Raw genomic sequence first — 22,131 nt, 5'->3', positions numbered from 1 at the left:
AATTCATAATAATTAATTTACAAGTGTGAAAAATATGAAAAAAAATATGCAAACACCCATGATTACATCCTCTATGCTTTGAAGATAGGCACATTGATGTTTGGGTTTTTAAAACCCTACAAACCCTCATGAATAGTATATTAGGGGAGTTTAAAATTAATAAAAATTTGTAGTAATTAATGTACAAGTGTGAAAAATGTGAAAGAGCATACAAAGCTCGTGATTGCATCCTCTACGCTTAGACCATGGTTACATCATTGTTTAGATTTTTAAAACCTTCCAAATCCTCACAAATAATGTTTTTAGTTTGAGTGCAAATTAATACAAATTCATAATAATTAATGTAGAAGTGTGAAAAACGTATATATATATAATATACTCACTCCTAATGGCAAGCTTTACAACTTTCTTGAAGAGGTCATCCGAAATTTGACATCATAATTTATAAACCCTAGATGTATATTTAACCGTCGATTGTTGTTTATACTCTATTCTTCTTATAGGATTTTGTTTTTCAAATTTTATTTTTTGAAACCCAAGATCTTTTAGTGGATACAAAAAATGAACGATTCGGCTCGTTGATATCACGTTTCGATGTTTATGGTTAATTGAAATATTTTCAATGTGATATAGCTCCTGTAAGGCCCAAAATATCACCTCGGATCCTCAGAATAATGATAGTTCGCACTCACTCCCTAGGGCTAGACTCGGAGTGAAGCGAAGGCCAAGCCTCCCCCATGGGGAATTGATCTAATCAGGTGGTTCCCGGTGTGATCGAAGCAACCAATCTTCACTTTAGGCGGGTTGATCCACTTCGAAGTACGGACTTAGCCAGCTCACTACTCGGTTACTAGGCCTTCCTGCCTAGACTGCCCAATACCTTGGCGCCCAAATGAAGTGTCAGACTACTCCTACTGGTGTGGTTGCACCTTACGCCCATGATGAGGAAGAGACAAATTGTCTTTCCCTGATGTGGCATATGTATGTCAAAATGGTCCCCTTGCCGGCCTCCAATGTCCTAGACGACTCAGAGAATGTCGGATGACATAAACAAACTCCGTAAGGCCTATAAATACATACGGTGACTCCTCATCAAAGGTTAGACACTCAGAATCGCAGAAATTCATCATACCTATTTCATCCTCTGTCTTGCTAGATTAAGCATCGAAGCCTCCATGCCGAGAACCACCCCTGGTGCTTTCGCTCGTTTTTGGCCTGTGCAGGTTCATACTTGACAGTTGAAAAACGGGTCCAACAGTTTCTAGAGACTTTATATACTCCGAGCAATATTTTCCCTAACCATACAAATATGACGTGATATCAATGATCCGAATCGTTCATCTTTTTGCATCAGCTAAAAGATCATGTTTTCAAAAAAGAAAATCTGAAAAAACGAAATTCATTAAGAAAAATAGAGTATAAACGTAAACGACAATCAACTGTTAAATTTAAATTTATGGGATTATGGGGGTGAATTTTGGAGTTGTCCTCTTTGCAAAAGTTGTTAAGCTTGTCCAGGGCCGGCCCTGAGAATTTGGGGGCCCTAGGCGAATCTTCAAAGTGGGGCCCTAAAGTTCTTGGACCTCCGACTTTTTGTATGTAGTAAGAAGAATTCGCTAATTATATAAAAAATATATTTCTTCATCGAATATCTTTAAAAATTAATATCAAAAGAAAAAAGATATACTAACATTACTTAATATTCCATGTCACATGTCTTTAGATGCAAATGCACTAAGATTGAGAGTGAAGAGCAATAAAACTTGATGATCAAGAGAGTAAAAAATAATAAAACTTGATTGACGAATATAATAATTCAACAACGCCAAGTGGTTCTCTTGTGTTCTTTCTAAAATCAACACACACTAGCAAATCAAATTTTAGAATAACCTAGTTTAACAATAAATTATTGAAAAAAAAAATTTAATTCAAAGTTTTGGTTACCTCAAATTACAATTTTTAGGACCAAGTGATAGTTGCTTAAACATTCAATAGAAATAGAAAGACTGGGAAGTTGAAAGAAAAAGGATTACAAAGTTATGATTATTCTGGTTTTTGTTATTTTTTTAGTTTATTTTCAAAAGCAAAAGAAAAAAAAATGCATTTGGACAAATTGAGGCCATTAATTTCACTAGCTTCTTGTCACACGTGTAGGCGTATGATAATTGGCATTTGTATGTTTTTTATTTAAGAAACTCAAGTTTTTTCTATTTATACAATTTTTATTTAAAATATTTTTGAAAATAAATAAGAATTTAAACATAAACCACCCACTAACATGAGGTTTTGTTATTTTTTTCTAAAGTTGAAAATTTTAAATTCATTCAAAATTAATATTTGTTGAATTATTTTAACTCCTTTTGATTCTTGTAATTTTAAAATTTTTAAAGAGCAATTTATCTTTAATTTTAATCTTTAATTTCATAGATTTGAAAAAAGCAAAAACTAATGCCTACAAGGTGTTTCGAACTGCCCACCCCAATGAAAATGAAGTGGAACCGTTTCCACTGCACCAACGAAATAATTGTGATGTTTCTTACGTTTTATTTATTTATTTTTATATATAGGATGTATAAAAAAATTTGGGCCCCCCCCGAACTTGGGGGCCCTAGGCTACCGCCTATCTCGACTACCCTTAGGACCGGCCCTAAGCTTGTCATTACGAGCGTTTGTATATTTTCTTTTTCACACTACTATGTTTTTCATTTGATTATTTTTAATCTGAAATCTATTTTCTTTAACGAGTAACATATTGGATTATATTACTTACTAATATTAATGAGTCGATTTCAGGTTGGGTCATATTACCGAACGGTGTTACACGACACGACTCGTTAATGTATCGGGTATGCCACGAAAATGACATGGTACGAAAAGCACAGCATGAATGTCATATCTCCCCTTAATAATAATAATAATAAAATAATAATAATAATAATAATATTATTATTATTATTATTATTATTATTTTATTATTATTTTTTAAGTTGGCATTGGAATGGTCTTTTCCAAAATTGAACTAGAGATCAAATGTGAATTGGTTTTGAAGAGGTCGCATGAAGAGAAGGAGGGAAAATGTCAAATGTAAAAAATCCTATAAAATTGTATCAGAGGCATTGGACTCTTGACTTTTCGCTGCTTCTGATTGAAATTTGAATGTCAACATCTTGAAACCTAAACCTAAGGAAATGTCAAATGTGAATTAGTTTTTATGCTAAAAAGACCAACCACTGGCAGAAGCTGCCTACATCAGCTAATTCTGAAAATAAGGATTTAATCATAGGGGATTAGGATAGTAATATAGTGCTAATTCTCTATTTAACGATTTACTAATCGGTACGACTTGGTCGATCTAGACGGTGATGTTAACCTTGATTTCATTAAAAACTTAATATTAAGAGTATAGTTGATCACCAAATTCCATTCATTTGTTTTTAAATTAGTTCTGCAACTTGGATATGGTCATAACCCTAATTTTTCTGCAGATTGTGCGTTGGAGGAACAAGTTTGGTTTCTGCACAATTAACCATTTTATCAACCAAAAATAAAAAACTAGAGCAGAGCAAAGCAGCACAGCTAAAACAATAAAGGCCCGATCCGTATTTTACTTAAGGATTCGACTAAAAATAATTAATTTTTCTTAAAAACAAGGGTTTTGAATTTATATTTTAGAATTCAAGAACTTGTTTGGCAATTCTAATCCTTGGCATTTAATTGTAATTTTTCTTACCATTCAAAATTCTTTACCCATCCATAATTATGTTTTTAATTGTGCTCTAATCATATTAATAAATAAAAATTTATTCAAAAATTCAAATTCTCATTATTAAAAAAATTCAACAACAAAACAAAATCAATTTATACATAACATTCGGTACCTTATTTTATTCATAGGTACGGAAGTATCGGTACGTAACTTTAGGTACCTTATATTACTTATAGGTACAGAAGTATCGGTTTGTAAGTTTCGGTAAGAATATATCGGTACATAACTTTAGGTACGAATATATTGGTACAAATATATCAGTACAAATGTATCGGTACGTAACTATAGTATCTAAACATACATATGTACGTAATATGCATATACATATATATTACTCCATTCACGCACAATGAAAAATATATGATAATATATGACTTTTCTTATTATGGGAACTTAATAATAACTATCAATGATAAATAACATTTTTATTATTTATGGGAATCAATATATAACCTACAAACAAAAAACTCAATCATTATTACAACCTATTTAATATTAAAAATTACAATTAAATGCCAAGGATTAGAATTAGTTTTTAATCTTGCTTTTAGACAAGGATTAGAATAGAATTTTCCATTAAATTTTTAAAAACAATTTTTTAGAGAAAAAAGGAATTTAGATAGAACCAAGCTTAACAGCCAACACACATGATTTTAGTGATTTGTGCATCACTAGCGTCAAATAAACTTTGAATTAAATTGTATTGTTTTGGTGGCCGATGACGACGACATTATTAGGGAAGGAGGGAGGAAGAGAGCCCAGTGAAGGATGGCCCGATGGGTCGCTGGGTGTGAAGTGGTGGTGCTAGCGCCGGCCACCACTGGGAGGTGATATTTCTTAGTAGACGGAAATCTCACAGTCGGCGATCAGTGGTTCTTTACTCTTCTTCTACTGCTGGACTCAACGTGACTAACTCGACTCGCAAAGAAGAGATCGAGACAGAAAAAAAAAAATTTAAAACGTACTTTTGTGTTTTCAGGACTTAGGCATGGTTTTTGAGTTTTTCTTTACTCTTACACTATGTTTGGATGAAAAAATTTAAGATTACTAAAGAATTTTAAAACGATAGTAATTGAAATGACGGGATTTTATTTTCTAGAATTTGTGAATTTTCTTGTTTGATTAACCTAAAAGAACAATGGAATTAAATACAAAATTTATTATTTTTAAACTCTCAATCATAGAAATTGAGAAATGACACCTATTTACATGGAATTTAAACTTGGGAATTGGAGGTCACAAATTCCAAGTTTTTTTTTCACACGAAAATTCTAAATTTCTATGTTTATGAATCCAAACAAAAGAATTTGTGCATGTTAATTTATAAATTCTGACTTTTATCCAAATTCCAAATCTATTTCCCTCATCCAAACATAGTATTAAGTCCAGTTTTTAGAAATGGTCTACCAAACCAGAATTCAAGATTTGTGACTCTAAAACAGTTTTTGTCTACCAACGAACCCTAAACTACTTATAAATTTTTTAGGGAGACTTTGGATGCGGTCCCTAGTTATGAACAATCTTTGACTGAAACTTTGTTGGTTTTCAATTTTTGATCCAAGTCCCTAAAATTAATTGATAATTTATTTCTATGTACGTTACTATATTTTTTAAATTAAAAATTAAAATTTATAGTTGTTTATAGTAATGAGATTTTCAATAAAAAACATAATTTGTGGGATTAAAAATATTAAAATATAAATATACTATTGTGTGTGTGTGTAAACATGGGTACATTCATAAAAAATAACCAAAAAATGATTGTATCAAAACATGGGTACATTCTTCAAAATGGGTACATTTAGCAAAAATAAAAATGGGTACAAATAAATAAATAAATATGGGTACAATACAAATAAAACTGTAAAAAATATGGGCACAAAAAGAAATTAATATATGGGTACAAATTAAAATTGAAAGGAAAATTGGTACAAATTAAAAAAGGGTTGCAAATTAAAAATGGGTACAAACTAAAAATAAAAATATATGATAAAAAATTTAGCCATAAATATAAATATACTAATTGTAACATTTTAAATATTAAATGAATATATTTAGAAATAAAAAATATTTTATTATTGAAATAATTAATGATATTATTAATACAAAGGACCTTGATCAAAAATTGAAAAGTAATAAGGTTTTAATCAATAGAGTAGTAAAAATAAGGATGAAAACCTAATTACTCCAATTTTTTATGACTATTAATAAATTCAAAAGATAAAGGTCTGGACTCTGGTTGTAAAATACAATCCTTTAGACATTAGTCTAGAACTTCTTTCTATCTCATTTTTATGAGCTTTTAGAGGTTAATTAACCTAATTTAGGAGGCTAGGAGCATAAATTGCATAATAACTACTAGAGTTGTTGGATTACATTTGTGTGGACACTTCCCTGTGGTTTAGCTTATGAGCCGCATGCTATTATATGTATAATTTCATAAGAAAAAAACAATAACATTGGATTAATCAAGAAAAATATCAAAGTTTTGTGGATGATTTTGTAACGAATATCTTATATAAGCTTATTCAATTGTATGTTGGAAGACTCAGACCAAGTGTTGTGATTGTGTTACAGGCTTATAGCTCAATTCGATCATATTGGAAATGTAGTGGCATAACCAACGAATGAACTAACATACTTCACAAGCTCAAAATCTATAGAATACATTGAATCAAAGATTAAAAACAAAAAGTGCATGCATGTGTTGAAAGGATAAATCTTGCAAGGGTTTAAAGATGTTGGGCTACTCCTCATATTATCAATTAGTTTTATGGTAAAGTCTCAATTTTCTTCATGGTATCTCCCACATGTGTTAGGCTTGAAATTTTTCCACAAGTGAGTGTGAGCATGTGAAGGTATAAGAGTCTCACATCGGTGAAAGGAGAAACTTTGTAGGAGCTTATAAGAGGTTGAACTACTTCTCATATTAGCAATTAGTTCTATAGTAGAACCTCAACTTTCTTTATGTGTGACTAGTAGAGAAGTTTGATGGCGGGCAGCAATAGGTGCGATGGAAGAGGAGGGAAGTGTTGGGCTACCGCCTTTTAGGATTAGATTAGACTTGTTTAGTCATCTATGCGTGTCAACCAAATCGACGGTTTTAATGTAAAGTAGCATTCTCATGATGCACCGTACATTTGTTTGATACATATAAATGGTTCAAGGATCTCCAGATTGAATGATCTTTTGCAAAGATGATATTTAGATAATGATAAAAGGTTCCAATTATAATATATTTATACGATGAAAATACGTTAATCATAAGTGGAAACACAAGAATTATCCTTTAGAAATCGTGGTAAACAAACAAATTTAACCAAAATGTACGAAGTATACAATCCCAATTATTTTATTCTGCATATTGGACCATTGGAGGTTAGACCGAGTCCACGATCAATAGCGTGTACATGGTGCAAAATCATTAATAATGTTTTATTGCTAAGTTATTGAACTAATTAACCTCTTGATTAATTAGTCTATGCATGAAATGAAAGATTAACATTTAGTTCTGCATTAGCTGCCAATGAGATCAGATGCACTAATATAATATGAGAATAATGATGGCATCATATGAAGCTAACAACATTCCACCACCTCTATATAAGAACACTTTACCTCTTCAACTTGTTGCATGCAATTTCTGAAGTTATCTAAACTAAAATATATACAATGGCTTCAGCTAGTTGTCATCCATCTGTCTTCGTTTTTGTCACTACTATTTTACTTGCAGCTGCTATTGTGATGATCCCTACTTCATGCACTGCACAACTCACTTCTAATTTCTATAAGCAATCCTGCCCTCAGGCGCTGCAAATTATCAGATCAGTTGTCAAGCAAGCGATTAATCGTGAAAAGCGCATGGGAGCATCGCTACTACGTTTGCACTTCCATGACTGCTTTGTCAATGTAGGTTTCAAGTTGTTATATCTCATTGATCTCTTTTTTCTCTTTCTTGTTATTGATTTTAGCTTGATACATGCCGTTGCTCGTTCTCTAATAGTTTAAGCATTTAGTGCCCCGTTTATTATAGCATGTAAATTTTCATCTTGGGGGTTGATGCAATGGCAGGGGTGTGATGGATCAGTTTTGCTGGATGACACAGCTAACTTCAGCGGTGAGAAGACTGCGAACCCAAATCTGAACTCAATTAGAGGTTTTGACGTGGTCGATGACATTAAGGCGACTCTCAACAGAGATTGCAAGGGAAATGTGGTCTCATGCGCAGACATCTTAGCCGTGGCAGCTCGTGACTCCGTTGAGATTGTAAGTGTTAAAAAGTCTTCAGCCTTAATGAGTAAGGTTTCATTCAGTAATGTTTTCTCACCAGTTAATTTTGGCAAGTAATGTTGTTAGAATAATCTGGAGTTTGGACTATACGTTTAATTAATAATTAACTTATCATCGTAACCATCTGGTCCAGATTCATAGTCTACTAACATAACATATACCAAATTATCTTAATTAGAAGATAAATTAATGCAAAGTCTTGTGCTTGTTTTTAGTTGGGAGGTCCTTCCTGTTCCTATGAAGTACAATTGGGTAGAAGAGATGCAAAAACTGCAGTCTTGAATGATGCAAACAGAGATCTTCCGCCTCCTATTTTCAACTTCTCTCAGCTTCTCTCCAATTTTCAATTTCAAGGACTAGACCTGAAAGATCTGATTCTCCTCTCAGGGGGGCACACCATTGGCCAGGCTAGGTGCATCACCTTCAGGACCAGAATTTACAATGAGACCAACATAGACCCCGACTTTGCAGCCTCGTTGCAAAAGGGCTGTCCTTCAAATGGTGGTGACAACAACTTAGCACCGATCGATTCGACTGCAGCAAACTTTGATACCGTGTACTTCAAGGCCTTACTGCAGAAAAAGGGTCTCTTCCATTCTGATCAGGAGCTCTTTAAAGGTGATGGTAGTGACAGTGATAATCTGGTGCAGTATTACGCTAACAACCCCCAGGATTTCAAAACAGATTTCGGGGCTTCCTTGATCAAGATGGGTAACATTAAGCCTCTCACTGGTTCTGATGGTGAGATAAGACTCAATTGCAGGAAAATCAACTAGGACTTAATAGGTGTATGCTAAAAGCAACAGAGTGAAGCTCATTGGACAGTTCAAATATCCACTGCATTAGAAGTTTATTTTGAATAATTGCTGAACTCTTTTATTAAATGTGTCTTGTATTAGTTATTAATTTTTTTTCTCCTCCCTACTAGTAATCTAATCTTGGTTATTGAGTTGGTAAATGGTATACATGGTATTCGAAATTCTTTGTTAAAAAGGACGGGTTTTTTACGAATGATGTCACTATCATAATGTCAAAACTGTATCAATATCACATAAATATTTTTCAGTGCACATGGTATCTACCAATGTCAACGTTGTATTTTCTGTCTATTCTCTAATAAAGAACTTATGTTTGTAAGCCTACATTTGAACAAATAAAGATTGACCAAAATATTATTAAGAATGAATCTCATATTGATTAGAAGATGAATCTTACATGTGTTTATAAATAAGTTGAGTTACTCGTCATATTTACAAATGAGTTTTATGGTGAAATGTCAAATTTCTTCAAATAGATGCTAATGTCGGAACAAGTTATGTGGTTCCAGTTTTGCACAAAAATAAACCCATAAAAGAAACGGAACATAATTTGTAAGACTATAGAGTACCTTCATGACCTAGCGAGAAACAAGATATATAAGATCGATTATTTTCAAATCCTAAATCATTTGGAGCCCAGAAAAACCAGAGAATTCTCTAACATTTTATTAATATAATCAAAGATTAGAAACTGTTGCATCCTAAAGGTTGCTTATATAGTGCCTCATAACCCAAGAATATAAAAATCTCATTCTGCGCTAGTAAACAATAGAATTTAAACGAATTTCCACTAGGCTCGTTTAAAAGCAACGAGTCTTGCATATCTTATCGTCCCCTTCGAATTCATATATTTTGGGTTTAAACTAACATGCCAATTACCAAAGTTACGTTAATTTCAACAACCTCTGAGAAGTCCAGAATATTTGTGAATTGCCAATTCTCCAATTATTTTTCTTAATTGATTGTCATTTCTTTTAATTTTATTGCATTTGCATGTAAAGGCTACAACACTTCACATGAGCAAATGGCTTTATTTCAGACTTTTATAAAAACTATGAAATGATTGTTCTCAAAAGTTTAAAATTTTCCAATTAACTGTTGATGTTCAACCATTATCACATAATATAGATCATTTTTCTTAATGGATCGCCCTTTTATTTTTTAATCTTATTGCACGTATAATATCTCAATTTCTAGGCTACATCCCTATGAGTATAATAATGACTATATTTCCGATTTGTCTAGAGACTATGACATGATTGTTCTACAGAGTTTGAAATTTTCCGAGTAAATATTCTAACCTTATGAACCGATCTTATTCAACAACTAATTACATATTATTGATTCGATAAAAAAAAAATTACATATTATTGATTCGACAAAAAAAAAATTACATATTATTGATGTTGAACCATTAAATACATATTATATATATGTGTGTGTGTGTATATATATATATATATATTAATACAACGATATATGTTTATACTAAAGAATGGACTGACTAAGCCATTGGCCATCTTTTATAATTAGTATCAAACTCGCTATTTCCAAGAGTATCGAAGAGGAATATTACTTAACAATAGAACTGACAACCATTGCAAAGGATAAATTATTCAACTATGTATTATATAAAAAGGATTTGACTTTGATATTTTAATTAAATTGGCCTGCCTCTTTCTTTTTTTTTTCTTTTTTTCTTTTTTGATCATTTTGTTATTAGAACAGAGAATCTGACATTACTTGGTTTTACGGAACTAGATCATTTTAAATGGCTCGGATCAGTTTATTTTGCGGCAGTTGGTACGAACTTGACCAGTCGTTCCAGTAAGCGGGCTAAGGCTCCCCATTTTCACCATGGCATTTGCAAAATCTGTATAAAAAGTTCCGGCAGTGGTGCTATAAGTTGTAACCAGAGAATCTGTTGATCCACCACTGAAAAGCTGCTGATCAGAATGCAATAGACCCTTTCTATTCACCAGGTTCTTAAAATAAGCGTTGTCGAATATGAAAGGGCTTGTAACATCTAGTGAAGAAAGGTTGTCATCAGTCCCGGAGCTCGCAGTACAGTTTGATTTCAAAGATGTAGCAAACGATGAATCGATGTTGGTCTCATTATGTATCCGTTTTCGAAACACTAGACACCTTGCTTGACCCATTGTATGAGATCCTAGTCACAAAATTTGAGTAAACTGTCGATTTGCCCCCTGAACTATCACCCAACTTTCGATTTGCCCCCTGAACTTTTTAATTGGAAAATTAAGGACTTAAACTAATTTTTTTGGCCGATTTGCCCCCTGCTGTTAATTTTTCATTCATTCCATCCAAATTTCTGTTAAATGGAAGCATATGCACAACATGTGTGGGTAGTTCGGTCACTTCATTCTTTAAAATAATTGAAAACCTTAGATTTCTAAAATATAAACCTATGCAAATATGTGTGATTCTATAGCTTTTCTGTCTGAAGGTCTAGTGAAATGACGCTTTTGTCCAAAAATGAGAGTTACGTGGTTTGCACATGATAAGAGTTAACGTTAATTTGGATGAAATTTATGAAAAACTAACGGTAGGGGGGAAATCGGCCAAAAAAATTAGTTTAAGTCCTTAATTTTTCAATTAAAAAGTTCAGGGGGCAAATCGAAAGTTGGGTGATAGTTCAGGGGGCAAATCGACAGTTTACTCCACAAAATTTTGATAATACGTAAATCAAATATTATTGCTTGGAAGTCAAGTAACTGAAATTCAAGAATTTCCCAAACATATTGTTGCTTTTTTCGTTATATTTGTACTTACCAGAGAGAGCTACCAATTCTTTGGTAGTAAATCCTTTAGTTGAGAAAAAAGAGATGAGGTTATTAAGATCTAGACTTGGAGATGGGATTTCAGCATTTGCAGCACTTAAACTTGCTGTGGTGGAGTCTCTTCTGCCCAATTGAACTGTCCATGAAGGCCCTCCCAACTGCATGACTATTTATACATTAAAAATCAATTTTCATAATTTTACTCTAACTTATGCATTAAATGTTACTTACCGAAAGAACTGAATCGCGAGCTGCAATGGCAAGGATATCTGCACAGGAAACAACCCCAGGGCAGGCACTTTCTAGCTCAGATTTTATAGTATCAATCACTTCAAATCCCCTCAATGAGTTTGTATTTGGTAACGCCGTCTTTTCCCCAGTAAAATTTGCAGTGTCATCTAATAGAACAGATGCGTCACATCCCTATTTGAAATCACACGAAAAATTCGTTAATACTAATAATGGCCATGGAGAAGGATTATATAGTTGTCTTTGACTGAACTCGGATATTACACAAGAAAAATTATTCCTGTAAAGCACACACATGGATGCAAGGTTCCTATTTTCTTTAATTCTACAACAATAACTATTTTATGGATGTGTGTGCTCGTGAATGTGAGAGAGGACGAAGGGTATAAAGGGACATACATTGACAAAGCAATCGTGGAAATGGAGTCGGAGCAAGGATGCCCCCATGCGCTGCTCCTTCACCATTGCTTTAATAACTGCATTCCGAACAATGGAAAGGGCTCGAGGGCACGTTGTCGCGTAGTGATTGGAGGACAATTGAGCAGACGATATTCTAAACAGGAATAAAAGCACAAAGAAGCAGAATCTGATAGTGTGTGAGATAAAAGCCATAGCTGAAAAAAGAGAGGGGACAATGTACTTCTTTTCCTCTTTACTTTCTCCAGTAGAATGGAGCTTAAAATTGTATAAATAGAGGATTACTTTAGTGGACTATTAACTGTTTGCCGATTTACTCCTAGTTGTTCTAGGTCAAAGGTCCTAAGGTTTAGCCAAACGACCAAAGTTGTCTGATTTCAATCATTATCTGAAATAGCAAAACATTGAGGAAAGTGATTTTTGCACTTCGTTTTTAGTCTCACACGATTTTTTTCTAATATCAAGATTGAATAAATCAAAGAAAAAATAAGGGACAAAAGCAAAGAAATGAGTTCAGAAGTAGAAATTGGGAGTTCCAAAGTCACTACGCAAACATCAAACAATAGAAATTTCATCAATTTATTTTTCTTTAATTAGTAGCTAACCCTTCAACCCAAACTCCACTTCATAGGAAAAGTGTCTAATGGCCTACAAATTATTTTAATGCAACGGAAAGGTTACTCCTTTGTTTAGGGGTTCGGGTCGTGGAAATAGTCTTTTTGCAAAGCAAGGATAAGGCTACGTACGATAGACATCTCCCGCCGGACCGTGCGAGGAGCCTTATTAGCATGTGGTCACTCTACTTTTCTAAATAGTTTTCAAGTGATCAAAGAGGGAGGAAACAAAATACTGGTGAACTTGACAACATTTTTTTCATGGAGGTATCTAATTTGTTAATCGAACGAAGGGTTGATGCCACTCACATGTTTTTCACATGGTTGAATAAAAGTTTTTGCGATTTCCCCAAACTTCAGAATCTTCCAACACCTTGTAGGTATAGGCACAAACTTCATAAGTAGATATTCTTACTTTGAACGCGGATATACCGATTACTCTATCATGTATCTTCGATTACGCTCAAGTTGTTCTCCTCCGAATGTGGCAAAGCATGCTTCATAGAAGTCTTGTTTTACCGGTGTTATTGGTCTCTAGAGGATTAAATTCAAAAGTTTTCGGTTTCCTTTGAATATGGCTGGTTTGTATTTGACAAATCCATATGATCAGCCAAAGTAAAATCATGAAGGGAAAGATTACGAATGAGATAATATGGACTTAGTGCACCTATGATAAATGCCTTTTATAATCCATTTTTCTTAGCTCATGATTACCCTTACTCCCCCAAGTTGATAGGGTCATCAATGTCAGAAGAATGTTTTGCCAATTATTGACACGGGCTATGTAATTCTTCAGAGTATTGACGACGGTCGTTAGCTTGGGTTTTCTATTTGACAGAAGGATATTGTTAACTGCCACTGCCACAATATCCAGGGATGGTGATTCCAGCACAGACGCAAATGAGCCGCGTATCGTCATGAACAACTGACCATTCCAAACATCAACAAAGAGGGTAGGAATTTCTTGGATGCCAACATCAAGCGGACACGATATTACCAATTAATGAGTGGACACTGAAATGACATAAAAAGAATGATCCCAAGCCAACAAGACTCCCCGCTTTGCGAGGTTCGGAAGAGGAACATCTATTATCCTTGCAAAGCAGGAGGTTGTTTCCACGACTCGAACCCGTGACCTTTTGATCACAAAAGAACAACTTCTCCAAAATTTGACTTGCCGCATGAGCTAAACCATAAATTGACCTGAAAATTAACTGTAATTCCAACAGTTGTGCATGTTAATGACTGAAACATTTGATTTAAAACATTCTAAACCAGAAGTCGAAAATCTCGTCGTATAACAAAAATTAAACGATGCAACAAACTTATTCTACGGCTATCCAGAATTTTCACAATTGCATTGACAACTTGTCTATAATAATCACATTATAAATTCTCTCTCACTAGCTCTCTTTGTCAAGGAGACATGGATGATGAACAAAAATCAGCCAAGCAGGCAGAGGCCTACTCCCCGGTGCGCCTTCTAAGCCTCAGAGACGATCAGAATACAAACTTTTCCTCCTCCGCACCGATGGTTTGTAATCTATCTCCCATCTCCAGGAGAGCAGTGGCCATGCTGTCACTAATGCCCAAGAGATACTGCAAGCGCGATAATTTCTCTGGTGCCGCGTCGCTTTTCATGTATATGCCAAAGAGATCGGCCAGCTCCTCTGGAACTTCCCATGAAAGTGGCTTGGCAGGCACAGCTTTGTCGCAAGCTAGCAAGTCATTAAGAGAGGAAACCTGCAAAATGCACAAACAAATCATCAAACTCTGCCATTCAATCACATTTAACGGCCTATCTCCACTGATTCACTAATCAAAATTAGCACGTAGTAGTTACAGGACTAAAATAATAAAAGATACAACAAATCCATACCACTCCTTGACGATTTCTCTGCCTCAGAAGTGACACAGCCTGAATCAGTGAGTTTGATAATCTGGTCTGTGCAAGCTCTCGAACAACATTCTTGGTCTTCTCAGCATTAATATTGAGATCTGCTGGGATTTTCTCATAGACTTCTTCCTCATCAAACTCTCCGGTGCCTGATGAGAATATCTCATCCACGGTCTTTTTGAACAGACTTTCTCGCAAGCTCTCAGATATCATGCTGTCTAAATTAACACTTGATTCTTTAAGTTCTCTTATCTGCTTAATATTGAGCCTCCCCTGACCAATAGCGGTTTCAATCGCAGCTGCCATTTTTGTAGTAGTTATATTCTTTATTATCTTTTCCACGTACTGTGGAGGCAAGCCAACTTGCTTCTGCAATTCATTAAGTTGCTCTACCCTGGCTTTTGTCAATTGTCCATCAGCTAAAATCACCTCTGCCTGTTGCCTGAAAGCTTGCTCGGCCAGGCTCCTGTGTACTTCAACTATCTCCGTAGTGCTTAAACCCAATATCGCCCCAAGCTGATTTAGTAGCACATATTCTGAATCATCCTTCTTTGTAGTGATCTGAGCACCAAAGGGAATCTTCTTCACTTCCCCAGTTATACAAAACAGCAAGTATGTTTTGTATAGGTCAGTCCTCTCTCTTTCTTCCAGATCATCTTTAAGAGTTATCTCAGTCTGGCCAGGCTTCCCCAACTTTGCAGCAAGCTCCTTGTCGGGTCTAATCTTTCGAAGTGTCTGAATAGATTCCCATTCCTCATCCTCCAGGACTTCTGTCTCTGGCTCCTTTATTGGCTCTTCTGTGGCGGAATCAGATGATTCCCCTTTTATGTCTGCCACCAATTCAGTCACAACCAATGTGTTGAAAGCTATCATCTTTTTAAGTTCTTTTGCAGACTCAGTACGGCTACCAACTGACCGTGCTCGTTTTACATAGTTAATAAAAATCTTTCTTACCTGCATAGATTGAAGTAAACAAAGAAGAGAGCATGTTAAATTTGAATTCACAAACTCTACATTAAAATATAAATAAATAAAGCGATCAAATGGATACTCACTGCCTTGCCAGCAATAGACATGGCAGCCTCCCTAGACAATCGCAGACCATGAGCTGCCTTTCTCACGGCTTGTTTTACATCAGCGTCGTAACCATCAACACCAGATGCAATTGCGTCCTTCACAACCTGGACAGAAACCACCGCAAGAATCAGTATAAAGCCTATTCCAAAATAGCAGACTTTTCTTAACATATTTACGCATGTTTATAGTGGAGGCTCTAATAGGAAAGCTAAATTAAGGAGCAACTTAAACTAAGAAAAAAATTATGGTACATGTGCACATGCAGATGATGGGTCTTATGGAAAACCACTATAAGGGTCCATGCCAACCAAATATCTCAGATACCAAACAAAGGAGCTTAAAAGAAAAATCGTAGTTACCTTTTCAAACAAACTGCCACAGATATCTGAATGGGCAGCCTCAACCGTCTGCTGAGGTATACAAAGCATGACCCGTAGCCTTAACAATGCAGCAACATCATCCTCATTCAGCTCTCCATCAGCAACACACTGCTGAAGCTTTTGCCGGTAAATTTCTAAAAGAAGAACAAGTCAGATTCTGAGAGGGACAAAACAGAATATTAATTATAACACCAAGGTAGTGTTTGGTTATGAACCAAGGGAACAGATATTCCTAAATGCACATTAACTGTTTGATCCACGAAATAAAAAAGGAATGTCCTCGGTGAGTGTTGAAAATAAATGTATTAAAAAAATTTGTGCCAAGGACAAGCATTGCAACTTCCATTACCTTCATGAATCTGGCTGGCTCTTTGTGGATCAAAATGCAGCTCCTCACAGATATTTTGAAGGAAGGCTGCTTTGCTGTCTGCAGCTTCTAACTCACCCGATGCAACAGATTGTGAAAGACATTTACGGTATACCTTCGAAGTAACATCAAGCACAATGGATTCTGCCTCTCGTTTGCCCAAACCAAATATATTCCTTAACTGATTCAAGGCCGAAAGCTACACAGGCAAAAATCAATCATAAATAAGAATAGTAGAAACGGCAGAAGCAGCAATGGTAGCAGTTTTTAAAGCAGTTTATAAGCAAAAAAAATATGCATGCCAGCCTTTGTTTACCTTACTCTCTTCCAAGCGACCTGTGGATAAAGAATCCGTAACATATGCTCTGAAGAGGAGCTTCAAGTCGTCCATCTTTCTATCAGCATCGTAGTCGCCACCTAAGTCAGAGACACAAGTAAGTAGAGCTGGGGTGTCCAAAATTCAGCCTTAGAGAAGAACAACCAAGAGACCAGCACAGATTCTTACCAAGTAAAGAAACTGGGCCAACCCCAGGTGCAAAGCGAGCTGCATCTGGCTGGTTCTTTAGTGAGATGAGCAAACTATTGAGTTCTAGCATTTTATCGAGCTCTTCCACAACTTCTGTGATTCCAGCACTGAAAAACTAAGTCTATTAGGACCTACTAGTGTTAAGTTTGAAAATCATTAATGTCATCGGAAGCAAAAGTTCTTAACAGAAATTAAACAAAATAACATCTTTCTAGATTCATATTTTGATCTCGGACTCTTTCATACAAAAATAAAAAATAATAACCAATCCCTGGGCTAAACTTGGATGGTAGTGGACTTAAGTATTTATACAAATAACATAGGACTAAGCTGCACTTATGTATGGAAGTAGTGAACTTACGCTGATCTGGTTCTGGACTTGAGTATACGAAGTGCTGCTGAAATATTTGCCTCAACTAGTTTTCTTGCATGTTCCTTGAACAAGTCCTCTGCGTGCTGCATCAAACAGAATTATCCATATTAAGAAACAACTAAAGACAAGATAGTGCAGGTCTAGCAAATACATTGCAAAGAAGATACCTCGTCAGAGAGCCGATACATGCGTTGTGCTTCTTTAAGCTTAACAAGCTGCTCTACTCCAATATCTGAGAACAAGATAGTTAAATTTGTCAGGATTTGGCGCATAAAAGGTGTAAGAGCATTACAAGCTTGCATAAACAAAATGTTGAACTCGTCTAATAAAAATCTTTATAAAAAAAAGTTACTTAAAAAGGGATTTGGAGAAAGTAAGATCATATGTCTAACACTGGCAGTCTCTTTTTGAGATAACTAACAATTTTGACCTCATATGGTGTCTCAAATTGGACCATCAAAGTAATGAAATTGTACCATCAAATATAAATGTAACAAAAAATCAAACAAATTGTTCCTTGTATCCTATGAACCATTCTCTACAAGAGGTCAAATTTAAAAACAAATTTCAATTACTCAGTGTGTATATTCTACTTCTAAATCGGTAGTGAATGATAAAAGCCTTAATGAATGATGTGGTTACCTCTGCCAACGGATTTTAACTTGGAAGCGTATAAACGCTGGGCATTATCACGGATAGCCAGCTCAACCTGTCAGAAAAAGGAATGATGAATCATGCAGCAAGAGAAAAAAAAAATGAATAGCAAATTACAAAATCATATGAGTCTGACCCAATTAAGTTTCTACGACCATAAAACAACTAGAAAGATGGCAAGAACATTGACTCCGGGCATACAGCACAAAGAACAACAATTTCATGGGTCAAATAATATACTAGTTATGATACCTGGGAATCAGTAACTTTAAAAACACGCTTCCAAGGTAAGAGGAAAGATGAAGCATCCCCAAACACAAGAGTCGAAACATAAATCAGCTTCTGAAACGCCTGCACTGGAGACTCACTAACAATGGTCAAAGCCCTGTACCTCAACTATTCAAATAGGGTAACAACAATCTCAAAGTTTCTGGCAGCAAAGACCTACCCGACGCTGCTCTAGATCACCCTCACGGTCAGTCTCAAGTCGCTGTCTGAAAATTCGCCTTCCAATCTGAAACCCAAAAACCACCAACATATTTAAAGGTGAAACAAAGAGTAAATTCATTTGCTTTCACAAACCGAGAAGCAAATAAAAACCCACCTCCATATGCATTGAAGCTGCTTCGGGGTCATCGATTCCCAGAGAATTCTTGAAGCTGACGATTGTGTCGACTTCGTCGCCTTTGAGTTCTTGAGCTCCAGGAGGAAGAACAGAAGTGACAAAACGACAGTACAAATCACAGAGCTCGGCATTAAACGCCTCGTCTTGCTTGCTCACACCATATCTGCAAAAATTAACAAACTTTAAATGCAAATTCAATCAAATTCACTGTAATTTGCACGACCCAGCTGAGAATTTTGTTACTTAATTCTCACTTTCTCGCAATGCCTTCAATGTCCTCCTTCTTAACAGCTTTCGGGTCGTCGAACCCGGCAACGTAATTGTGCAAGTCAACCGCGGCGACCTCGGGAGCACAAGAGTTCATAGCGTATAAGGCGGCCCCACCGGCGGCTCCGAGCACCGCTGCACCGCCATAAGCTGCATTTTGGGACTTCCCCAATCGGAGACCCAACCCATAACCCGCAGCCACAGCTCCAGCGAACACAATTGCCGACGTCACTATCCGGAGCGGCGGCGAAAGCTTCTCCACAACGGGCTGGATACCGGTGAGCTCTCTCTTGCCGCCGAAGACATCGGGAGGCGGCGGTGACGCATCTGTTGGTTGTTCCGAGGAGGCGGCAGAATTCCGGGGAAATGAGACCCTGAAACGGCGTCGTCGGGAGTGTACGGAGGTTGCGGCGGGGAGAGAGATGGGGTTGAGGAAGGGCGAGCGGAGAGCGGAGCGGTGGGGAGTGAGAGTGGAGGGATTCATGGGTCCCACTGTAGCGGGATAAGGGGAGACGACGTCGTTAGGGGAGGGGGGGAAGGGTGGAGGGAGTAAAAGGGATTTTGCAGGGTTTGGAATCGGACACTTTTATAAGGTTTGACGGAAAAGAACACTGAGGATTGGAGAAGATAACCGAGTGAAAGTGAACTACAACGTTAGGCTACTTGGGCCTAAAGGATATGGGCATGGTCACAAATGCTATTGGGCCTAAATATTTATTTTTCTTTACCCGTGTGAGTCCCCACTTGCGATGAAACCCTAGCAGCTTCCTATTTAAACCAAGCTTAAGGAGCCGTTTGGTTCTCCTCTCTCTAGAATCTTTCTTGACACGCCTCAATCCTGATATCTTCAAATATCAAGGTAGACATGTGCTGGCCGATATCCGAGGATGATGAAGCCATTAAAAACATGCATGCTGATAAAATATGTAATTAGAAAGGGACACACTAATGTAGAATCGTGTTCAGAGCATACAACTAATCAAGAATAAAGTGAAAGAATTACGATAGAAAGGAATGAACTAAGGAATGAGTCATAAACAAAGGAGACTCGAATATCCCTACGCAGAAATGTCTTGACGCCATAATTGTGTGCCTCGATTCTAACTCCTCTCCTGAGGGGGCGCAAAAACAAAAAATATGAGTGGACCAAAGTTTATAATAGTACTAATAATACGGAAACTGATTTCTTTCTGAACATACTAACCTCCTATTTTGAAAACACATATATATTATATAGTAAGTTTTCTGAAAACTCTAGCATGCCATGAAAACGTTCGTAAAACATGCATAATGTAAAACCATGCTCAATACTAAATATATCGCCGCCCGAAGGTAAATCAGTAAATCTCATCAATATTGTACTATCTAGGGGTATCTTAGTCGCCCAAAGGCAGTACCTATCCATCATCCAAAAGTGAAGTTGTATGACACTGGGTTACGCCAGTGAAGAAACCATGGTCCATCACCCGAACATGAAGCTATACGACTCCGGGTTACGCCGGAGAAGAGGATATAGAACATCACAAACCAACACTAGTCGTGGCTAGTGAAGTTGTCCGACATTGGTTTTGCCAGTGAAGCTGGGGTTATGTCATCAATATCATCAATTCCTCATTCGCCCGAAGGCAGTACCTGTCCATCACCCGAAGGTGAAGCTGTACGACACTGGGTTACACCAGTGAAGAAGCCATGGTCCATCACTCGAAGGTGAAGTTGTACGACTCCGGGTTACGCTGGATAAGAGGTATATACATAAATACCCTCAGCTGTGTCATATGGCCATATACGTGTACATACCCATGTTGTGTGGATGTGTTGTATGATAACCCGCTAAACATATCTCATCTCAAATCCGAAGCTCAAAAACTCAAAGCCTCATCTCGTAAATCCATGATACCACATATTCATAAATCCATCAAATAAATCGTATTCATAATCCATAGAAATTCCTATACGAAAGTCAAATAATTTATAACCTTTCGTAAAACGTAAATTCGATAAATCATAAATATCTTGTGAAAGCAATTTAAATAAATCATAATCTCTCCGTAGATCCTAAATATAGAATCTATAAAAACTTATTACAAAACATGCTCCGTTCATGAAATATGCAATGCATGTAAACCTAATATTTTTATAAAACCATGTAAGTTTGGTCCACTCAAAAGTTTTTCATTGCCCGGGAGCCGCTCGAACTAGCGAGAATGGTGTCACTTCCCCTTAAAAACACAATTATGGACCATTTAGTAAAACTATACCCAAACGATAGAATATGGAAAAACGGACGGCGAATTCGAATTCAGCACGTCGAAAAACCTAAGGAGAGACCTTCGGTTTCCCCCCACACACCACCACACAAGCCGCCACGAGGCGGCAGCCTGGAAGGCCACCCGCTGCCGCACGCGGCGGTCGGCAGCCCCGACTGGCCAAAAAATTCAACAACTCCAAAAATTTCCAAATTTTACAAGAATGAAGATCTCAATGAGATAAACCAAGAATGAAGATCTCAATGAGATAAACAACTTTCTTACCTAGGTCGAAGTCCAATTCGGCCGGAAAACATCTCAAATCACCCTCGATCCATCGTAAACCCTTGAAATGGGTGTTCTTGATTCGACGCCAAAACGAACTTCGACGCCCCAAGAAATGCGTGGGCTTCGTTCTTGAGGTTAGGATGAGTAGATTGGTGGTGGTATTCAATGGTAAGGGTTGCCATAAAGGTGGATCGTCACTGTGCACCCATTAACACCGACATGTTCCATTCTTCATGAAACTAGGGTCAAACTTCTTCGATTTTGGGGTGGAATTGGTAGAGGGAAAGTCATGGAGTGTTTCTCAGGTGTTGAATGGCTACAAATCGCTGGAAATCCATGGTGAAAGGAGTTGGAAACCATGGAGGCCGTCGGGTCAGGTTACGGGTTAAAAATGGGGTCTGGATTCCCTCTTTTTCAATTGGGCAGCACCCATCTCCTTTCTCTCATCTTCTTTCCATCATAGCCACACATGTGAC

The 22,131-nt window shown here is 36.5% G+C and overlaps 3 protein-coding genes across 3 annotated transcripts; 1 reads left to right on the top strand and 2 right to left on the bottom strand.

Moving 5' to 3' along the window:
• Positions 1-7,392: 7,392 nt before the first annotated feature.
• On the top strand, positions 7,393-9,193 carry LOC103418383 (peroxidase RIP1-like). The gene is made up of 3 exons (XM_008356517.3): positions 7,393-7,675; positions 7,838-8,032; positions 8,272-9,193. The coding sequence occupies exons 1-3, from the start codon at positions 7,439-7,441 to the stop codon at positions 8,830-8,832; spliced, it is 993 nt and encodes a 330-aa protein (XP_008354739.3). The 5' UTR covers positions 7,393-7,438; the 3' UTR covers positions 8,833-9,193.
• Positions 9,194-10,581: 1,388 nt separating this feature from the next.
• LOC103419828 (cationic peroxidase 1-like) lies at positions 10,582-12,536 on the bottom strand. The gene is made up of 4 exons (XM_008357921.3): positions 12,324-12,536; positions 11,907-12,098; positions 11,668-11,833; positions 10,582-11,044 (listed from the first exon to the last, which is right to left on the bottom strand). Exons 1-4 carry the CDS (start codon positions 12,534-12,536, stop codon positions 10,656-10,658), a joined length of 960 nt encoding a protein of 319 aa, XP_008356143.2. The 3' UTR covers positions 10,582-10,655.
• A 1,700-nt stretch (positions 12,537-14,236) lies between these two features.
• On the bottom strand, positions 14,237-19,764 carry LOC103418327 (protein TIC110, chloroplastic). The gene is made up of 14 exons (XM_008356456.4): positions 19,109-19,764; positions 18,834-19,017; positions 18,678-18,743; positions 18,482-18,580; positions 18,218-18,284; positions 17,743-17,807; positions 17,564-17,658; positions 17,182-17,309; positions 16,993-17,093; positions 16,659-16,875; positions 16,289-16,443; positions 15,908-16,033; positions 14,835-15,806; positions 14,237-14,698 (listed from the first exon to the last, which is right to left on the bottom strand). Exons 1-14 carry the CDS (start codon positions 19,603-19,605, stop codon positions 14,456-14,458), a joined length of 3,015 nt encoding a protein of 1,004 aa, XP_008354678.3. The 5' UTR covers positions 19,606-19,764; the 3' UTR covers positions 14,237-14,455.
• Positions 19,765-22,131: the final 2,367 nt, after the last annotated feature.

Source organism: Malus domestica, chromosome 03 (assembly GCF_042453785.1).
Source record: "Malus domestica chromosome 03, GDT2T_hap1".
NCBI lineage: Eukaryota > Viridiplantae > Streptophyta > Magnoliopsida > Rosales > Rosaceae > Malus > Malus domestica.
This window is presented reverse-complemented; position numbering and strand designations above follow the sequence as displayed.

Excerpts from the sequence above, each read along its gene's own strand:
- LOC103418383 (XM_008356517.3), top strand. The coding sequence starts at position 7,439 with ATGGCTTCAGCTAGTTGTCATCCATCTGTCTTCGTTTTTGTCACTACT. Across the intron at positions 7,676-7,837 it reads TCCATGACTGCTTTGTCAAT|GGGTGTGATGGATCAGTTTT; the intron begins GTAGGTTTCAAG and ends ATGCAATGGCAG. Across the intron at positions 8,033-8,271 it reads CTCGTGACTCCGTTGAGATT|TTGGGAGGTCCTTCCTGTTC; the intron begins GTAAGTGTTAAA and ends GCTTGTTTTTAG.
- LOC103419828 (XM_008357921.3), bottom strand. The coding sequence starts at position 12,536 with ATGGCTTTTATCTCACACACTATCAGATTCTGCTTCTTTGTGCTTTTA. Across the intron at positions 11,834-11,906 it reads CTCGCGATTCAGTTCTTTCG|TTGGGAGGGCCTTCATGGAC; the intron begins GTAAGTAACATT and ends ATAGTCATGCAG. Across the intron at positions 11,045-11,667 it reads AGAATTGGTAGCTCTCTCTG|GATCTCATACAATGGGTCAA; the intron begins GTAAGTACAAAT and ends TTTTGTGACTAG.
- LOC103418327 (XM_008356456.4), bottom strand. The coding sequence starts at position 19,605 with ATGAATCCCTCCACTCTCACTCCCCACCGCTCCGCTCTCCGCTCGCCC. Across the intron at positions 17,659-17,742 it reads TGTATCGGCTCTCTGACGAG|CACGCAGAGGACTTGTTCAA; the intron begins GTATCTTCTTTG and ends TGTTTGATGCAG. Across the intron at positions 16,034-16,288 it reads GTGGCAGTTTGTTTGAAAAG|GTTGTGAAGGACGCAATTGC; the intron begins GTAACTACGATT and ends GTTTCTGTCCAG.